The sequence below is a fragment of the Pelmatolapia mariae genome, linkage group LG6, assembly GCF_036321145.2.
Source record: "Pelmatolapia mariae isolate MD_Pm_ZW linkage group LG6, Pm_UMD_F_2, whole genome shotgun sequence".
NCBI lineage: Eukaryota > Metazoa > Chordata > Actinopteri > Cichliformes > Cichlidae > Pelmatolapia > Pelmatolapia mariae.
This window is the reverse complement of record NC_086232.1, coordinates 40,068,985-40,091,083: the sequence shown is the minus strand read 5'-3', so window position 1 is coordinate 40,091,083 and position 22,099 is coordinate 40,068,985. Positions and strand designations below refer to the sequence as shown.

Sequence of the window (22,099 nt, the reverse complement as noted above, 5' to 3'; positions counted from 1 at the left end):
TTTTTAAAGGATTTAATATGTAAGGTTCTGTACCTCCAACTTTAAACGAAAGGAGAAACTCATTAAATGATTCAAAGCTACATGTTTTTAGTAAAGGTAATGAGACCCTTCAGAGTATTTTAAAAAGAAACTAGACACTAATCATGCTGATATATTTTTTTCCAACTTCTAAAACACAGTTTAATCAGAAAGTGTTTTATACAGTTTCTTTTTTTTCTGTCTGTGAATTCAAGGCTGGACTGTAAAGTGTTGTCAATTTAAATGAAAGGTTCAAATGGAGCCTTCTCTTTAGAAGCTATCACCACTTATAAACACAGTAATTACAGCCTGCATTTAAAATAAAATGTAATTATAATGTAAAAAGGGGAGAGTAGAATAATATAGTCTGCACCTCTAATAGTAATCTGTAATTACAATTTCATTAATTTCCTCTGAATGCTAATAATATTGTAAAAAACAACTTACATAATTTGTATCTCCTTTCTTTTAAAATACTCCAAAGATACTCATTAATTTAAAAAATACTTAGATTATCATATGTTTATTCCTTTGTTTGACTGTACCTACCAATATTTTTTTAACCGAAATTGACACCCTAAATTACACAGGAAATGTTTGGAAATTACACCATAAGATGTGAGTTGTAGGAATAATTATACCTTATTGATATAAGACCTTTATTTTTCATAGCCGCAGGGCATGTTAAAAACTGTGAAATATGCATTAATATCAGATTATATTTGAGACAGGGCATCTGAAAGAAAATGGGTTTTCTTGTCTGACCTGCAGGAGGATCCTAAGTTTGTTTTTTATTTAGAACGAGCTCCAAATGAAGCAGGGAGAAAACCTGTCAACAGGCTGGACTGCATGTCCGTTAGATTAGTTTATAACTCATAATTAGACTAATATTGGAATCAGTGTGTAAACCTGGTTTCCCTCCCCGTGTCCGTCTGTCTGGGATTAAAGCTGGATCTATAAACAGAGAGAGTAAAGCTCTCTGCCCATTAAATGCTGCTTATCGGGTGCAAGATGCATCATGGCCCTACAGAGTCTCTGCACAGTAGAGATATCATGTGTGGATTGCCCAGAGGTTATGGGGTAAGCATTGTTTCTTAACTTTTTCATGAGGGTCAGCGCATAGAAGCATGTTTTGTTAAATTTCTACGGAGATGAGTTAATTATTTGCCTCTGCATAGAAAACTGGATGTATATTTGTGTTTTATACAAGTATTTATGATATTAAACCTCACACTGTAATAAGACCAGGTTAAATTTCTCGGATAATCGTGTTTTAATGGTCACATTTAGAGCGTTCTTGTGCCCGTGTAGTGCCATATGTCATTACATAGATTATCGGGATTAATCTGGATTACAGCCACCACCCCTTGGCGATAACTGTTGCCCTGTCTGTAGTCTCTGCGCTTTGCAGAATGAGTTTAACTGGAGGAGAATATAAATGGACCATATACACCATGCAAATAAACTCACTGGGAAACATTAAGGTAAAAGTGTATTCATCACAGTGTTATTGTAGTCAGTTTTTTTTAACAAAAGTATGGAACAGTTTTAAAGAAAAGGGGAGTTATTGCTAATCTGATTATTAATGAATTAAGATGAAATTGATTGTGGCTTTTTTTGTGTGCTGCTACTATTTGTTTGTATGTAAAATCTTAACCTACGGGGTTAAAGTTAGTATAGATGTCACACTGTGGTTCCCTCTCATGTGGCGGTTCTGAACCTGCTGCGGCAGGTGGGGCATGGAGAACCAAGTAACAAATATGAAGTGAAACTAAGATGAATGGGTGGGAGGCTTTTAGGGAAAATAAAGCAAATGAGTGAGCCAGTGCTGCCGTGATTGTGTACATTGCAACATTTCACATTGTACGATGAATTTTAATGAACATTCAGTATTTCTATGAGAAAATGTTAACTTTTTGTGTCAGCTTGTTACTGTTGCATAAAAAAATCCACTCAAAACTCAAGTCAACTTTATTTTTTATCATCTTTGGCCTTCAGCTCATATACTGCCCATGCTCACACAGATGTTGCTCCCTCTTGCGTTCGCGATCATTTCTTGAACAGTTTTTGGTGTATTTGAGGCATGTAAAACTGAAAACGTATACCTGTTATTTTTTTATTCCATGGTTTAGGAACAAAGATCTGTCTGGAAGTTCTGTTTGACCTTTGTGTGAGCTGGAAAGACGAAGTGAAAAATGCAGGGAACTGTAGCTGGTTACAGCCTGCGCTACTGGCTGACCCTGATCACTGGGTTGCTGGAGTGTCTGTTATTTGCAGGCCTGGTGTTTGGCCATGCCTCCCTGGTGTTTGTGCTGAAGAAAGAGGAATACTTTGGTTGGCTGTGTGTCGACACTAACAGCACAACGGATAGTAAAGGTGAGCACCTCTGGAGTGTAGATTGCACAGGACGCTCATCCAGGACACCACAGAAGCAGGTTTCAGATATATTTGTGTGTGTGTGTTTCTGTTTGTTTTTCTTCCAGACTGTAGTGGTCAGGATGAGCAGTTCTCGCTGGTTTTTACTGTGGCCTCCTTCCTCAACAACTTCTTGACTCTATTAAATGGCTACATATTTGATCACTGTGGCACACGGCTGACCAGACTGCTGGCAATGTAAGTCAGTGCTAAAAAGAAATATGTCTGGGCTGCAGACCCAAACACACATTTGTTAACTATTTCTTGCTGTTTGTCCAAAATGTTGTTAATCAACAATACTTTCCAAGTAAACTAAGATACCTTTGTAGGTCAGACCTCCAGCAGAATAAAAAAAAACCCTTGTCTGCCAATTAGTTTCAGCAAAGAAACCAAAAAAATCTGAGATTAGTTAAGATTAGTATATAAAAAACAAATTAATTAAGTTGAGTTAAAAGCAGGGAGTGTCTCACAGAGGCACAGAGATTAGACTGAAACAGAACTCACCTCATTCAACCCCAAAATATATTTGACAGTTTCTAGTATCAGTACTAATACTTGGTAATGTTAATGGTTAAAATTTGGTTCAGAGTCCGGATCAATAGGTAACAATTTATTTATTTTCTTTTTTAGTAATTGAACTTTTTCTCTGCACAGGTTACACTAAAACAAAAAATGTTCAAAACAACTCAGTTATGTTTATATACCACTAAATCACACAATCACATACTATAGCTGCCCCAAGGCGTGTACTATGAAATCATCTACACTGTTAAAACAAAAATCCTAGAAAAACAGTAATATTCCGGCAGCTGGGGCGCCAAAATAATACCAGAAAATAACTTTCTCATAAAAATACGGTTATTTTCAGTAATGACAATACAGTTTGTTGCCCTAATTTTACATGGGATTTTGCCTTTTTCAAGTGCTTTTAAACATTAAATTAGGAACATTTTAATGTGATTAAACAATGAAATTACCTATAAACAAGGTCAATGAATGTGGCAATATGAATAATAATACTTAAATGTACAGAAATATACAGTTAACAGTTGGTTTAAATAATAATGGATTGCATACCCTGGGACAGACTGACAGAGGCGAGGCTGCCATATCGCACCATCGGCCCCTCTGGCCATCACCAGTAGGCGGTAGGTGAAGTGTCTTGACCAAGGACACAACAACCGAGAGTGTCCGAGCCGGGGCTCGAACCGGCAACCTTCTGATTACAAGGCGACCTGCCAACTCTTGAGCCACGATCGCCCTAAATAGCAATAATAGTAATAATTATTTGATGTAAAAAAAAGTTTATAAGAATCATTTTATATATTTTTCTATAGCATTACATTTGAATGTAACAGTTCAATCTTTCAAATAACGGACAAATATTTGTGAAATCATGATACATTTAACAATCTAAATATGCATATGTACAGACATACATCTAAAAAAACAAGGAAATTATGTTTTATTACATTACAGTGATTTTACGTTAATTTACATTTGAAATGTGAAATCACAGTCTATTTATGTAAATTTAATGATATTCTAGAAGAACAGAACAAAACTGTAAAATACACAGTAAAATACTTTTATATTAGGACTTTTTCTTACAGTGTACCTCACAGTATTCATTTTAATGAATAGTGTGATAATAATCCAGCTGCCATGAGAAAACATTTGTTATTCCAAACCTGTTATGTTAATCATTGCTGGAACACTTAGGAATGCAGATTTACTTTAGAGCTTTGGTGTAACACGTTATCACTTAAGTTTCTTATTTATTGCAGTGATCAGGAATGTATATGATTATATTGTGAGATTTAGGTTAGAGAATCTCAGTAATTAATTTTAATGAGATTATAGTGATATTTAATAGAAAATTTGGTAAAATATGCAATTATTCAGTCAAATTAATCTTTTACTTTATGTCAGATGATTAATACTTAAACATGTGGAGAGACGCAGAGAACAAGAATTATTACACAGTTTAGGAATTAATGAGTCTCGTTGAGTCACTACTTGATTTTTAAATAAAATAGGTAGTTAATTGTCAGTACCAGATTATATTGTTCTAATGTTAGTGGAAAGTGTGCCAGATTATTTCTTTAGTCAGTGTTCAGTTGAGGAGAAATTTATTCAGATTACAAAATCCAAGATTTGGTACAGACCAACAAGCCTTTTCAAGGTCAACTTTGGCTATATATACAAAAACTACATACACAAAACTCAGTTGTTTTTTGTATTTATGCTGCTGTTTTTAACTGTGCTGCCCCCTGATTGGTACTTGTTTTTCAGCATTAAGCTGCATCTTGACTTTTGTTTTTTCACTCTCTTCCACGTTTCATCGTCTTGTCGAGAGAGGCTACATACGTGAGCTTATGTGGTATCTGAGGGGAGAATGGACAGTTTGATGAGTGGGTTCAGAAAACCTTGCCAGCTCATGTCTGTTAATGCTCAAGGCGACTTCGCTGCAGGCCAAAATCACCCTCAGGCCACCAACCAATGTCTCAGTGCTCCCTCATAGGAAGTCTGCTCCTCGTAGCTGGTGGATATCTGATGGTAAAAACAGAAACTTTTATGTGTCCTGATTATATTTTTCCCTCTCCAGAGCCCTTTTTAGTGGTGGTACATTGCTGGTGGCCCTCTCTAGCCCAGGTAGGTGCACAGGTTACGATTATTAGAAAACACATATTTATGTAGTTTTTATTAGATTCACCTTTCACCTCTGTGTCATAATTTCCACCTTTTCCATAATCCTTTCCTTGTGGGAATTTCGTATTTTGGTCACACTGTGTTGGGTTTATTTGACTACCTGAAAGCTTATTCTGTGTGCTAAAGTGTAAAAATCGAACACCCTAGCTAGGGCTGGGCGATATGGCCTAAAATTCATATCGCGATATAATTTGAAGCATGTGCGATAATGATATATATCACGATATATTCTTTTCTTCTGTATAAAGTATTTTCCACACTATAAGGCACACTTAAAATCCTTTAATTTTCTCAAAAATCTAGAGTGTGCCTTATGTATGAATTCTGGTTGTGCTTACTGACCTTGAACCGATTTTGGCGTGTAGAAATCTGTTAAAAAATGTTTTAGTACAACTTTGGCAAGCCTGCTGATGGACTGCTTGATGGATTGTCAGAGCATTACGGCTGCCGTAGTGAGGAGTAATCTGGGTCCAAAACTCCGTCCCCTTCAGGTCCCAAAATCAAACGAACACTGAGAGTTAAAAACAGTCTAAATTCTTTCATCTTTAATTAAATCATCAGCGTTGCTGCTTTATCGGGTGTAACAATTAAGTTTAACATCCATGCAAACATGAAAACAGAATTTATTAAATTTAACGGAGTTAGAAGTTAACAGGAAGTTAGCTCGCTAGTTTATACCTAAACATTTCGTACCATGTTCTGACTGAGAGATTTTTGAAACTAATTAAAACGTACAGCTCTGCTACCACTTCCAACATAAATGAAGACAGAAAACTAAACAGCAGTGGCGTTTGCAGGGTTACCGAAGTTAGACCACCTGGTATATAATGTTGTGCTACGCGATTGCTAGCGACACAGCTATGTTAGCATAACATTAGCACAGTGAAGCTGGAGGATGAATGGCAACTTTTTTTCCACTCAATAAAAGTTAACGTGAGGGATTCTGGTGGTTAGGGACAAATGCAATCGCATAGCAGGATGCTATACACGGGCCAAACTTCAGTCAGGAGAACATAATTTACTGATGATAATGGTTGTAGCCGCTGTGATACTTTCTACCAAAACAGGCGCAGCTTGATGACATCATCAACATGCGCTATCGCGATAGAGCGATATAGTCAAAATCTCTATCGTTGGCCAAATCTATATCGTTTCTATCGTATATCGTTTTGTAACCGAGGACAAGGTACGAGTGAACGGGACAAAGAAATAAATTGATCATTTATTTATTACATTAATTAAACATACAAATTCCCCTTATTTCCAGACAGGACTTATAGCAGATCCTGCCGATATCCCAGCTGCACATGAGACTTACCACACTAACGGTGCGAATATGACTACACTGCAACCCCGTCACACCCCGCTTAGCGACACTGCAACCGTGACACGCACTGCAAACAATTCAGGTCTCAGCGCAGCTGGGAATCAGCGCTATGCATGGCCTGCAATCTGGGAGACAAAGGGAAGTGGCACAAACAATTAAACAAGAAAACAAAAAAAGGGAGGTTAGTCCGCCCTTACACGACTCACTCTCAATCAATGACCGCCTTTACGGCTGGACGGACTAACCAAAAGAAAATTACAAATCAATCAAAAGAACGAAAAAAAAAGGACAGCAGAGACAGCACCGCTGAAAAACAAACAACATTATCAATTAAAATATTACCCAATAAAATACCAATTTTATGAAACCATTTAAAATCATGAAGCTAAAAACAAACACTCAATATACCTACAATATTGATCAGTTTCCCTGCGCGCAGTCGATCTAGGGCTTGATCAATTCTTCTGTTAAAATTGGTGGTCACACTAAAAAAGTCCGACACATTAAAAATAGGCACATACAACCAGCAAATGATCCAAACAAAACGGCAAAAGTCTCTTACCGACAATATACCCACTCGCACCCGAGTGAATTAATTGCCTCTGGTTTCTTCCACAGAAGTGCGCTGATTTCACCCCACACACCCACTACCTTTTCACAGCTCTTTCAGCCAATCACCTGGCAGAGAGCAACAAACTGCCAGGTGACACTTGTTACAACCCTCCCCTTCAAAGGGCATCGGCAACCCGACGATGAGCTGAAAAGAGAGCACACTTAAAATTTGGCTCATTTTATAGTAGATTGTGGCAATTTAAATGGTTTGAATGCTGTCCAGCAGTCTTCCTCATTGACCTACGAGGCCCTTGCGCCAAGCTGGCAACATCTTCATCCCCAGGTTCTAGGTCTCTAGAACAGTCCAAATGGGGCACCCCCACATGTGTGGGACTCAACGTCCCTTCCTTCAACACTGCAGAATCGCTTCAATCTCCCTGTTCTGTAAACATCTGTTCCACTTCATCAACCATACTGTTATTTGTGGCCAACATTCCAGTTAGATCATCCTGTTTTGACATTTGTAGACCACTATCTTGATCTCCATCCAATTCCCTGATTGGAATGTTTCTCAACTCAGTTCGATGTACTTGTCGAAGTGGACCAGTGTGTCCAGCAGGAGCGACTGAATATACTACGCCATGACCAGGAGGAGGTCGCACTACTTGAAAAGGCGTGGGGTCCCAAAAATCTTGAATCTTATTGCGACCTCTTACAGAGTGGTTTCTCATATATACCAAATCGCCCTGCTCCAAATCAGGGCTAGCGCATTTAGAGGAGTTCAGATCTCTCTGAACCCTTCTCCTTTCTAACCGTTGCTGCACAACATCATATGCAGCAGCCAGGGACTTTTGGTGTTCCTGTACCCACTCTTCAAGAGTGACGTCCTCATCAATTTCACTGCCAGCACCCAACCAAAAATCCACTGGCAAACGTGGCTCTCGCCCGAACATCAAATAATATGGAGTCATACCAGTCGACTGATGTACTGTGGTGTTATACGCATATGTGACTTGGGAGAGATGCCGGGGCCACCGGCGCTTTTGTTCAGGAGGCAGGGCACGCAGCAAGTCATGAAGTGTACGATTAAATCGTTCACATTGACCATTACCTTGCGGATGATAGGGAGTCGTCCGACTCTTCTCCATCTTATAAATCTTACACAGCTGTTGCACCAAAGCACTTTCAAAATTTCGCCCCTGATCAGAATGTATGCGACTTGGAGGCCCAAATAAATGAAACCAATGCTTCACTAAAGCTTCTGCCACTGTGCTGGCTCGCTGATCTTTCGTAGGGACAGTCTGAGTATATTTAGAAAAGATGTCAGTCATTACCAAAATATTCTCTTTACCATCAGTTGAGGGTTCAAGTACTGTAAAATCAATTGCCAAAATTTCATGAGGCCGAGATGCAGAAATACTGCCCATAAAGGTTTTAATCTTTGGCACAACAGCCTTAGAAAGAACACACCTTTCACAATCTCTGCACCATCTCTCAATATCTACATACATGTGTGGCCAATAATATCGTGAGCGCACCAACTGCAGTGTACGCTCAACTCCTTGATGGCCATGCTCATCGTGGAGTAAACGAAGGACGCGGCTCTGTAAACACTGTGGCAACACAAGCTGGTCAACCTCCCTCCCTCCATCAGGAGTATGAGTGCAGCGATATAACACAGACTCCCTTTGTTTCATCCGCCCCCATTGACGGACCAATTCCCTCGAACCCTTACCAAGACTATCTCTTTCCTTTGAGTCGGGCAACCTGGCCACCTCCCAATACTTTAAGAAAGGGCCAATCACCGGGTCTTGCTTCTGTAACCTACAGAGATCAGAAAAAGAACAACCAGGTAAAACACTTATCTCTGCCTGAACACTGGGAATCATCTCACACTGCACTCCAATATCATTAGATAACGGACCATCCAATTCCATTACAGTACTATGTAGGCGGGACAGTACGTCTGCATTAGCATTCTGAGCCCCAGGCCGGTATTTTATGGTCAAATCAAAAGCAGCCAGCTCTGATGCCCACCTCTGTTCTGTGGCACCTAGCTTTGCTGTGGACAAATGGCTTAGAGGGTTATTATCTGTAAATACAGTGCAACGATGACCCAAAAGATACTCCCTAAACTTTTCAGTGACTGCCCACTTAAGAGCTACAAGCTCAAGCTTCATGGAACTATAATTTTTCATATTCCGCTCTGTAGGCTTCAAGCTCCGACTAGCAAAAGCTACTGGCCGCAACTTACCCTCATACTCCTGGGAGAGCACCGCCCCTAGACCGCCATAACTTGCATCTACTTCCAACGTAAATGGCTTCTGAAAATCAGCAAAAGCAAGCACTGGTGCAGAAACTAGGGCAGCCTTGAGCTGATGAAAACTTCGTTCACACTCTAAATCCCAGGAATCCAATAACGGTTTTGGGGGGGTCCTACCTTTTCTACCTGGAGGGAGGAGTGTCGAGACCAGTCTATGCAAGGGAGCAGCCATGCGTGAAAAACCCGCTATGAACCTCCTATAATAACTAGCAAATCCTAAAAAGGAACGCAGTTCTGCTAGATTGCTGGGCGTTTTCCAATCCCGCACTGCAGCTATTTTATCTGGATCAGTAGAAACTCCTTCGGCAGACACCACATGCCCCAAATACTTCACTTGCCTCTGGAAAAACTGGCACTTTGAGAGTTTCACTTTAAGCCCCTCTTTATCCAGACGAGAGAATATTTCTTCCAACCGCTCCAAATGCTGTTGCACAGAGGATGAAAAGACAATGACATCATCCAAATACAAAAGCACCGACTGATGTCTGCAATCTCCAAACAAACGCTCCATCAGTCGCTGAAATGTACTGGGTGCATTACACAAACCAAAAGGCATGCGGTTGAACTCAAACAAACCAAATGGGGTACAAAATGCAGTTTTAATCTTATCCTTCTCAGCCATTTCCACCTGATTATAACCACTAGCCAGGTCCAAAGTGGAAAACCACTGAGCACCCGTCAAAGCATCCAAGGATTCTTCAATCCTTGGCAGAGGAAATGCATCCTTTCTGGTCTTGGCGTTTAACTGTCTATAATCGACACACATGCGTAAACTTCCATCCTTCTTTTGAACAAGAACTATTGGGGATGAATACGGACTACTACTTTCTCTGATGATGCGAGCTTGCAGCAGCTGTTTGATATGATCCCTTGCCAATTCATACTGAGACGGAGGGATTCGCCTGTAAGGTTGTCGCACTGGTGTTTCATCTGTCAAAGGAATTTCATGAGTGATCAATTTACAACAACCAACATCCAACTCATTCTTGGCAAACATGCCGCTATACTTCTGCAATAAAACTTTAGCTTGCCGTTTCTCGCCCTCCTCAAGATTTTCAAATTCAGGTAGATCCAGTTCCGCTGAATTGTCTGCCATTGTATGACTGGAAATATAAGCTGTACAACACTGTGAATTTACAGAGACCTGTATTTCAGAATGACCCTCTACTAGCACACTGGCCAGTTGAACTGTAGCAACCACCCGACGAGGTGTCAACCAGACATCAGCTTTACCCACATTAGTAACTGGAACAAAAGCCTCCCCCCGTTCTCCCTTTACTAGTGAGGGAGACACCAATAAGCCTTCCGGGAGAAAACCATCATCAGGCCCTAGGGGTTCAATCAAAAGGTCAATGGGTGTATTCACAGGCATCTTTGGACAGGTAACAGGAACATAACTTTGCGTTCCAGCTGGAACACAGAAAGACTTCTTACCCTGTACTCTAACACGATAGGGTTCGGGAGAATTTGCCATAGCCTCCATCATTTGGCAGCATCTCAGCGCTCTTCTCCACCCACGGGGCGCAGTCTTCAAAACTGGAGCCTCCCAGAGGTCAGAACCATATTGTTTACACAATTCAGAGTACAGAGGGTTTAATACATTCATTCCTAACACACCAGGTACAGATGTCTTTTTCTGTGCCATGTGGCTATCTGTTGGATCTCCCACAATCAACACCCCTCGACGAGGTAGGTGAATTCCCAGGATTGTAACATCCAACTCAATATACCCAGAATAAGGAATTTGTAACCCATTTGCTGCTTTAAGCCCCAACCAACCACAGTCTTTAAGCTTTTCGTCACTGAGATGAGAAAAGTTATTTCTAAAAGAGCTTTCTGTGATTGTTGTGACCATGGACCCTGTGTCCAGCAAACATGAAATAATAACCCCACCCAAATCAACCTCCCCTTCCAAGCATTCACCAACTAGATGACTGAGTTCTATGTTATTGGAGCCTTGCAACCCTCCCACCAGTGTGTGGCTCTGTGCACTGGTGGGTACTAGTTTTCCGCCGCCCTAGTAGTTTGGCCCTCAGCCCTAGCTGCTCTTTCATGCTGATTTCCATCAGAATTGGGTAATGTCGGACAAAAACGGGCAATATGTCCAACTTGCTCACACCTAAAACAAATGGGTTTACCATTCACCGTTCTTCTACGTCGAGAAGTGTGATTGCTAGAAGCAGCCACCTCCTGTGGGTTTAATGCCTTAATGACCAACTCTAATTGTGTCTGTTGGGCTTTAAAAAGGGACACCAACTCAGCATATTCTGATGTTCTAGAATCTACACTTTCACAGGAAGCTTGCATATCTGAAGAGACTGAAATAGACTGATTATATCTAGACCTAAAAGGCTGATTCTCATACTGTGCCATCCACCTGGTCGCTTCAGCTCTCGCCTCACGAATCGTCCACTGTGGATTGGCATTAATTAAATCTCTCAGCCTAATCCTCAATGTCTGATCTCTAACACCATCACAAAATTGATCACGCAGATCTTTTGAAGCTTTTCTTGCGGCTTCCTCATCCGTTTTAATAATCTGGTCCATTAAGGCCATCAAAGAATGAGAAAAGTCAATTAGAGACTCACCTTCTAATTGTTTACGATTGAAAAATCTGCGTTGCAAAGAAATGTGGGAATCTAAGCAGCTGTAAGTTTCTTTCAGCGTATCAAAAATTTTCTCAACATTTTCTTTCTGTTCTTTTGGTAAAAACTTTATCTCAGTGCGTGCAGTACCCTCTAAATGGTTAAAAATAATTTGAGCTTGCTCTTTTTCAGTTCTGCCTCTCGTGCGCACAAAGTCTCTCATTTGTTCAATCCACTCATCCAGAGTCAGTGAGCCCATATTGTCCAGCTTCCCTGAAAATGTTGGCAACTTTCTATCCTGCTGTACATATACCACAGGATTGGGTCTCACAGTCTCTGATTCGCTTCCTGTAGCTCCTGTTGACGTGGAGGGCCTCTCTGTACCCACAGATGCTGTTTTCAAGTCTCTAAGTTCATTCTCCAACTCCTGTATACGTTGGACCATTGTTTGTTGCTCGCTTCCTTCCATGATGGAGACCTGGCTGCTCCTTCACTCCAATCTTACAAACCTGTCCCTGCTGTCCTTAAAAAAACAAAACAAACAAAAAAAACGGCCACTCCCTTGAATCCTGTTCGTAACAACGCCAAAATGTAACCGAGGACAAGGTACGAGTGAACGGGACAAAGAAATAAATTGATCATTTATTTATTACATTAATTAAACATACAAATTCCCCTTATTTCCAGACAGGACTTATAGCAGATCCTGCCGATATCCCAGCTGCACATGAGACTTACCACACTAACGGTGCGAATATGACTACACTGCAACCCCGTCACACCCCGCTTAGCGACACTGCAACCGTGACACGCACTGCAAACAATTCAGGTCTCAGCGCAGCTGGGAATCAGCGCTATGCATGGCCTGCAATCTGGGAGACAAAGGGAAGTGGCACAAACAATTAAACAAGAAAACAAAAAAAGGGAGGTTAGTCCGCCCTTACACGACTCACTCTCAATCAATGACCGCCTTTACGGCTGGACGAACTAACCAAAAGAAAATTACAAATCAATCAAAAGAACGAAAAAAAAAGGACAGCAGAGACAGCACCGCTGAAAAACAAACAACATTATCAATTAAAATATTACCCAATAAAATACCAATTTTATGAAACCATTTAAAGTCATGAAGCTAAAAACAAACACTCAATATACCTACAATATTGATCAGTTTCCCTGCGCGCAGTCGATCTAGGGCTTGATCAATTCTTCTGTTAAAATTGGTGGTCACACTAAAAAAGTCCGACACATTAAAAATAGGCACATACAACCAGCAAATGATCCAAACAAAACGGCAAAAGTCTCTTACCGACAATATACCCACTCGCACCCGAGTGAATTAATTGCCTCTGGTTTCTTCCACAGAAGTGCGCTGATTTCACCCCACACACCCACTACCTTTTCACAGCTCTTTCAGCCAATCACCTGGCAGAGAGCAACAAACTGCCAGGTGACACTTGTTACAGTTTATATCGCCCACCCCTAACCCTAGCTATTGTGACAACACCATTTTAGCTAATTAGCAGTTAGTATTATAACTTGCATGTGCTAGCCAGTGTTGGCCTCACATTTCATATTCTTGGGGACTTTTATAGCACACAAACCTGTGAAAGAACCACCTTTGTTTTTAAAAAAAGAGCAGCTGTGTTGGCTTTCTCATCTTAAGCACAAAGCAGGTTTCATCTCCTCAGCTACGGCTCGGTTCATACCAAACACGAATGACAGAAAACAGGTAAAAGTTGTTTTCACCTCACGCCTGATGACTTAGTCACTGTAACACTCCTCATATATGATGAATCCCAGTAAAATAATCACAATCACTGTGAAAAAATCAGGTGACTACACAACTGTGCATAATTCAGGTCATTATCATATTAAACTTGTGTTCTTTATTTTCCAGTATAGCCATTGGCATTTGATTTGGCATTGTCTCATTTATATTGTATTACAACAGCAGTTATCTTAAGGTGCAATGTGAGTACTCAATTAGTACAATATTAGAGAGAAAGCCTAACAAATCAGGCTGTCGCCTGTTTACAGGCAAAAGTTCCCTTTTAATGGGAAAAGTCCTCCGGCAGAAACAGGCTCAGCCTCGATGTTTGTGGAATAGGGGGAAAAGAGAAGAGAGAGAGAATGAGGGCACAGAGAGACCACGAACAACAAAACACCCCATCAGCCTGAGCCTATAGAAAGTTTAAAGGTTCAGGGTCACCGAATCCAGCCCTGACTGTAACCCTTTACTGCCGCAGGGAAAGCAAAAAGTTTGTTTTCAAACATGATTATTCAGCATTTTAACTGCTCGTCAGCACTTCTGCTGCTCAGCTGCTCTCTACACCGTGACTCTGGAGTTTTAACTCTAACTACCTTTAATATTGTGCAACATCGCATTCCTAATGTTTGTATTTCTGTGTCTTGTAGAATTTTCAAATCTGCTTTACCCCGCCCTGTCTCTTCTTGCTGTGGGTGGAGTCCTACTGCTCATAACTAACATGCAGGTAACTACACCTGTAGAAAGTTTCTGTTCCTAAACAGAAATACATTTGAGCCACTTCTAAACTTTCAAACATATTTTGTCCTGATGATCTGTATCTCTATGTGACGGAAAGGTGGGCAACCTGTTCCCTGCTCATCGCTCCACCATCATCACCTTCTACAATGGTGCCTTTGACTCCTCCTCTGCTGTGCTTCTCATCGTTAAGGTGGGACTGATAATTGCTACACTCATATTTATCACACACATTAGATGGATAAAACAACGCTGTCCTCACACTAGTGTCACTACTACTTTACTGAAGTGCAGTTTTATTCTTATTTGGACAAAAAAAAGGTGGAAACAAGCTGCATCCCATAGCTGAGCTGGTGCACCAACAAATATAACTGTGAATTTGTGCTGAATACTACATAAATAAAATATTAGAATTAACATCCCTTCATCCAGTCCTGAATGACCCAGTGCTTCTCCCTATCTCTAAGGGAGAGCCCAGGCTCCCTGCTGAAGCAGCTCATCCTGTTCTGTCGGTCATTACCCTCAGCTTATGCCCAAGGTGAGGATGGGAACATAGAGCAGTCAGCATATTGAAAGTTTTGCCTTCACACCCAGCTCTCTTTACCATAAAAGACTAGCATGGTATCCAGTCACTGCAGACCTTTCACCAGTCTGTCTACCCTAAAGATAGACTGGTTAAAACTCTGAGATACTTGGTACAGCAATGTGCAATCCACCCATCTCCAACTGTAGACCATCGCCTCAAATTTCCAGGTGCTAATTCTCACTCCTGCTTCAGCTGCCCCAGTAAGAGCTGGTGATCATCCAACAAACCAACAGAACCACATCCGCCTTAAACAGAAGAGATGGTATCTAGATAGCGCCGACTATTAGAATTGCATTTATCAAAATTTCAGCCACCTCCTGTACATGGATGACATCAAGCTGTATGCCAAGAGTGAACGAGACATCAATTCACTGATCCACACTACCAGGCTATACAGCAATGACATTGGAATGTCGTTCGGACTGGAGAAGTGTATTCGGATGGTGACAAAGAGAGGGATGGTAGTCAGAACTGAGGGGATTGAACTACCAGAAGGCAACATTGCAGACATAGAGGACAGTTACAAGTACCTGGGGATCCCGCAGGCGAATGGGAACCATGAAGAGGCCGCTAGGAAAGTTGCAACCACCAAGTACCTGCAGAGGGTCAGGCAAGTCCTGAGGAGTCAGCTGAACTGTAAGAACAAGATCCGGGCCATCAACACCTACGCCCTGCCCGTGATCAGGTACCCTGCTGGGGTAATAGGCTGGCCAAAGGAGGAGATAGAAGCCACTGACATAAAGACAAGAAAGCTCCTGACTATGCTTGGAGGGTTTCACCCCAAGTCCAGCACCCTGAGCACGGTAAGCGGAAGGAAGGGGGCCGGGGACTGGTGAGTGTCAGCACCACAGTCCAGGATGAGACAAGAAACATCCACGAATACATCACGAAGATGGCCCCAACTGACAGTGTGCTCAGTGAATACCTCAGGCAGCAGAAACCCAAGAAAGAGGAGGGAGACGAGGAACCATCATGGAAGGACAGGCCCCTGCACGGTATGTACCACCGGCAGATAGAGGAGGTGGCTGATATCCAGAAATCCTACCAGTGGCTGGACAAAGCTGGGCTGAAAGACAGCACAGAGGCACTAATCATGGCAGCACAAAAACAAGCTCTGAGTACAAGATCCATAGAGGCTGGGGTCTATCACACCAGGCAAGACCCCAGGTGCAGGCTGTGTAAAGAAGCCCCAGAGACAATCCAGCACATAACAGCAGGGTGCAAGATGCTAGCAGGCAAGGCATACATGGAACGCCATAACCAAGTGGCCGGCATAGTGTACAGGAACATCTGTGCCGAGTATAACCTGGAAGTCCCGAGGTCAAAATGGGAGATGCCCCCAAGGGTGATGGAGAATGACCGGGCTAAGATCCTGTGGGACTTCCAGATACAGACGGACAAAATGGTGGTGGCTAACCAACCGGACATAGTGGTGGTAGGCAAACAGAAGAAGACGGCCGTAGTGATCGATGTAGCGGTTCCGAATGACAGCAATATCAGGAAGAAGGAACATGAGAAGCTGGAGAAATACCAAGGGCTCAGAGAAGAGCTCGAGAGGATGTGGAGGGTGAAGGTAACGGTGGTCCCCGTGGTAATCGGAGCACTAGGTGCGGTGACTCCCAAGCTAGGCGAGTGGCTCCAGCAGATCCCGGGAACAACATCGGAGATCTCTGTCCAGAAGAGCGCAGTCCTGGGAACAGCTAAGATACTGCGCAGGACCCTCAAGCTCCCAGGCCTCTGGTAGAGGACCCGAGCTTGAAGGATAAACCGCCCATAGGGGCGTGCTGGGTGTTTTGTTTTTTTATATATATATGTTTATAATATACACACACACATATATATGACCTATATAAGTGACCTTTTCCCCCCCCTGCAGATTCTGTACGAACAGGGAATCTCTCTCCACTACTCTTTCATTTTCCTGACCATCTGCAGCAGCATTCACGTGGTGAGAACTTTCCTGCTGATGCCGAAAACCCACATCCCCTACACTCTGCCTGAAAACTACACCTACGGGTGAGAGCATGATAGCTTTTTGCCATTCAGGTCATAAAGACAGTGGGCGTCTTTGATACACACAAAATCTGTACTTAAACACACATTTCAAGCACAAATTCAGTATTATTAACATGTTTTTGTGTAATTTGTTCTTATTCTGTGAAAAAGTTTAGAACTACCTAAATAAGGAATCAAATACAAAATATTACTGACAAAGTTGAAGTCTTTTACCTTTTTAATTTAAAGTGGACGTAGCATTTGGATGGTGTAGTGGTTGAATTCAGAAGTATATATTTTTCTAATTCTTGTTGTTGTTCGTGAAAATCAAAACCACCATTTTTAAAACCCAGAACGAGGGAAATGGCTACAAAAACAACGGTAGGTATATCATCACCCTGACCTCCACCTTTGTTGTAGTGTTCGTGTCGCATACGTCATAATTACGTCATGGGATGCTCGCCTACGTTGCTGTGAAGATGACCATACACATTAGATGGTATTGGATAGTAATGGAAAACCAGTCTGTAATATATGTTTGCACTGATTGCCGATCACGCTTCAACTGGGAGGCAGAGCCTTCAGTTTTCAGGCCCCTCATCTGTGGAACCAGCTTTCAGTTTGGATTCGGGAGACAGACACTATCTCTACTTTGAAGATTAGGCTTAAAACTCTCCTTTTTGCTAAAGCATATAGTTAGGACTGGACCAGGTGACCCTGAATCCTCCCTTAGTTATGCTGCAATAGACGTAGGCTGCCGGGGATTCCCATGATGCATTGAGTTTTTCCTTTCCAGTCACCTTTTTCACTCACTATGTGTTAATAGACCTCAATCCAAATAGTTACCAATGGAAAAGGTGCTTTATTGTACCTACAAGTTTCACTAGTACAAAAACCAAGCAAAAAAGAAGTTTTCCATGCTGGATGTCATTATTTAAACCCAAATTTCTTGGTTAGTGAGTGAGTGAGCAGTGAGGTCCTGATCTTCAGGGAACAGATCAGGTGGTATATGTTCTCCGCTTGCTTTCCGCTTTCCCTGTCACAACACTTTCTTTGCTTTCTCCATCTTTCACCACAGATGACGAGCATAAACCTTTTGATTTTTTAATAATTCTGAGTCACTAACAAAAGAACAAAAGTGACCAGTGCAACGTTGATTTTGAACGTGCACTCATTTGTGAATCACACTTTCTTCTGACGTTCAGGATAAACTGTGGAAAGGGAAACACTGACGCTGTGGAGGAGACTGAGATGAAGGAAGGTCCGCCGACACAGGAGTCCCCTGAGACGGAGAACACGTCGCTGGCACCCGAGGGTAGGACAGAGGCTCAAAACACAGAAAAAGGTTCTTATAGCCACTTTACCATCCAAAACTGTTTGTGTCAAGTGTTTCTACTGTTTGGCCAACAAAGAAACCACTGCAGGCAAATACAAGTACATATACACGTAACAAAGTAACATGTATTAGTTGATGTATTTTACACCCAGTTTTGTGTGTTCAGTGCAGTCGTTCGGCAGCTGTGTCAAGTCCAGTTTCTTCATATTTCACCTGGTGTGGTTGTCCATCATGCAGCTGAGACACTACTTCTTCATTGGCACGCTCAACTCCATGCTGAACCGGCTGGCTGATGGTGACTCCAAGCTGGGTAAGTCATTGTCCTCATTATCATCTCTGATCCAGATATTCTCTGACTTCATTCTCTTGTTTTCTCATCCATCCCTAAATCATCAGTGAGCCAGTACACCAATGCGTTCGCAATAACTCAGCTGTGTGGCATCCTGTGTGCCCCCTGGAACGGACTCATCATGGACAGACACAAGAAGAAGCCTCTGGCTCCGGGTAAATCAGTGAATGCTGTTAGAATGACTTGTTTTCATGTGGAAACTCCTTCTGAATCTCTCTTGTACTGTAGGAGAGACGGAGCAAGAGGCGGACCTGCGCTCCTCCTACCTGTCCCTGCTCCTGACTGCCCTGCAGTGCCTCCTCTTCTCTGTGTGCACCTCCATTGCTTTTCTCCCGCTGCAGTACTTCACCTTCGTCCTGCAGGTCCTCAATCGCTCCTTCCTTTACGGGGGGAATGCAGCCTTCCTTAGCATCGCGTGAGTTTATATCAAACACACACTGGAAAGTAACAGTTTCAAGTTGCATGTATTACATTTAAAACTTCACTAGTTTGGCTTTTTTGAGTTTGCCCTGTCTTCTAAACTTCTCAGTTTCAATTAAAATACAATTTCAGGAGGCAAAATAATTTCAAATTGAGGTAACAGAGAATTTATTCATCAGTTAGACACAGACACGTTGTAACCCTTTGGTTTTTGCTCTCTCAGTTTTCCAGCCTGTCACTTTGGGAAGCTGTATGGCCTGGTGATGGCTGTGTCTGCTGGAGTCTCTGTGCTGCAGTACCCCCTCGTCTCCGTGGTCAGAGAATATCCCTTTTATGTAGGTTTTTACCCCTCATCCGTAAAAACCTGATGAGGTATTACTGCCACCCTGCTAGGCAGGCAGACAGGACACATGAATGCAATAGCTCAAAAACAGAGCGATGTAGGAGCTTCAAATTGATGTCATACGTGTATCTAATAAAAATCTCGGACAGGCTCCAATCTCAGTGACCTCAAGGTTAAGGTCAGACACAGATTTTCTTTTTAAAATTTGGACACACATTCTCATTTAATGGGTTTACTGTATTTTCATGACTATTTACATTTAAGATTTTTACAGAAGGCATCAAAATATGGAATTATTTAGTAAACCAAAAAAGTATGAAATAAGTCAAAACATGTTTTGTATTTTAGAGTAGTCACCCTTTGCTTTACTGACAACGCTGCAAACCCTTGGCCTCATGATGCAGTTCCATTATATCAATCCTTAGATTTGCTCATTGAATGATTTTCATATGTGTGAATGTCATTATGTAGTTACGAGGACTCAAAAGTGCTGAAAAAATAAGTAACATTAATAAGTACCAAATTCCCCCACCTTGATGAGGTCCTGTAAATATTTACAGCAAAAAGTTGAAATTTTGCTTCATTAAATGTCACTGTACTTGAGTGTGTCTCTGATTGATTTAACATTGAACAACCCAGCAGTGGCTAAATATCAACACAGGTCAATATTTAATACACTTTTCTTGCATTAGCTGTACTCACGTGAATGCAAACTTTTGTCTCAATCTGTTCCAGGTGGACATCGGCCTTATTTTTCTCACTCTACTGGCGTTCATCCATCCTACAAACGTCTTCATCCACTGCAGAAAACAAGGCCGCCTCAGGAAGGACCATCCTGAGACTCGAGCCAGACTGTAGAGAGACGGTGAGACGAGTGTTTCAGCCTGTAGAAGGTTCGCGCTTCAGGTTCTCTTTGTTCCTGCTCACTGATTTAAACTAGAAGCACAAGCATTGACTTTAATGTTTTGTTGATCTTTATTAATTTCACTTTTGCGAACTGTTTTTTGTAATTCAATAAAATGTTGTGTTAAACACTTTATGGTTCAGGAGAAATATTATTTGTTTGAGCCATTTAAAACCTTGAAAGACTTTAATAACATTCGAAACAGATCATATATATATATATATATATATATATATGTATATATATATATATATATATATATACACATATATATATATATACACACATATATATAGTGGTTGGGCGACTGTGGTTCAGGGGGTTGGGAAGCTCATCTTGTAAGGTTGCCGGTTCGATCCCCTGCTCTGTCTGTCTTGGTCGCTGTGTCCTTGGGCAAGACACTTCACCTACCGCCTACTGGTGTTGGCCAGAGGGGCCGATGGTACGATATAGCAGCCTCGCTTCTGTCAGGCTGCAACTGTAGCTTGCCTCTGCCAGTGTGTGAATGAATAGTGGAATGGTAAAGTGCTTTGAGGGTCTTGAAAAGCGCTATATAAAATGCAATCTATTATCTCTCTCTTGCTCTCTCTAGAGAGAGAGATAAATATATATAAACGGATTTAATGGAAACCAACGTTTCCATTAGTCACAGGTCAATTTCTGTAATATTGATCTGGTCAAGTATCAGAGGGTGGTGTTGATCAGGTTCAGCTGCTTTGGTGTTCATGACATTAACAACAGGTGCACTAGAGGGCCAACAATGACACAACCGCCAAAACAGGGATGGAGAAAACTAAAAACTTTCCCTCCCCATCTTTTCTGACTGTTTTCACTAATTTTGCGTTTGGCAAAGGTTAGTGTCATTATTTGTAGCATGAGGTGATACCTGGACTCTACAGAGGTTGCACAGGTAGTCCAATCACTCCAGGATGACACATCAATATGTGCCAGTGCCTGAAGCTTTGATGTGTCCCTCAAGAGCATGTAAGAGAAGACTTGTACCAGATATGGAAGGGTCTGGGAAGCAGTGGAAAATGTTACGCTATATTGTTCAGTATGACCGATTTGGTGGTGATTAGTGGTCTGGGGAAGCATATATGGACACACAGGCCTCTACAGACTAGGCAACAGCAACCTGACTGACTCTACGTATTGTTGTGAAATCGTTGGATCCACAGTGAGACCCTATGCTGGTGCAGTGGGTCCCGAGTTCCTCCTGCACCTAGTCTGTCCAGGTTTTCAGTGATCTCCAAAGACACCATCAGTCATCTCACTAGGAGCATGCCTCACATTATCAGGCATGCATACAACCATGTTTGGGGCTATACAAACTACTGATTGTCATTTTCAGTTGCTGCAATTAAATTTCAGCAAAACACTCTACCTGCCACATCATCCTTTCACATAGATTCGCTGGCTGTTTTTAAATTCAGGCCTCGAAGGTTGATAATTTTGCTTACCAAAAATTTCCTAATACATTACCCAGTCAGTCCTATATGTTTTTCCCCACATAGAGATCTGGCATATATTTAAAGTTTTCCTTTCATTTCTTGGACCATTGTATTTCTGTAACTTTTAATGGATCAAACACAAAAATGAAAGACCTACGAACAAGCAGAAGCTGAAGGTGGTAACAGAATCTTTAGCTTCCTCAAAAATTGCCTCATTGTTAAAAAAGGTGTGGACCTAACTGCATAAGAAACCCCAGAATGCAATACAGAGTTTGTT

At 41.7% G+C, this 22,099-nt stretch overlaps 1 protein-coding gene across 2 annotated transcripts; it reads left to right on the top strand.

Moving 5' to 3' along the window:
• Nucleotides 1-972: 972 nt before the first annotated feature.
• LOC134629530 (equilibrative nucleobase transporter 1-like) lies at nt 973-20,499 on the top strand. 2 transcript variants are annotated; one of them, XM_063476932.1, is made up of 13 exons: nt 973-1,098; nt 2,151-2,394; nt 2,502-2,631; nt 5,042-5,088; nt 14,351-14,427; nt 14,539-14,631; nt 16,901-17,040; nt 18,225-18,364; nt 18,522-18,665; nt 18,752-18,859; nt 18,933-19,119; nt 19,348-19,459; nt 20,203-20,499. In XM_063476932.1, the coding sequence occupies exons 2-13, from the start codon at nt 2,214-2,216 to the stop codon at nt 20,323-20,325; spliced, it is 1,482 nt and encodes a 493-aa protein (XP_063333002.1). In that variant the 5' UTR covers nt 973-1,098; nt 2,151-2,213; the 3' UTR covers nt 20,326-20,499. The 2 variants fall into 2 exon arrangements, with proteins under 2 accessions (XP_063333002.1, XP_063333003.1); XM_063476933.2 differs by lacking the exons at nt 973-1,098; nt 2,151-2,394; nt 2,502-2,631; nt 5,042-5,088 and adding an exon at nt 4,779-4,992.
• Nucleotides 20,500-22,099: the final 1,600 nt, after the last annotated feature.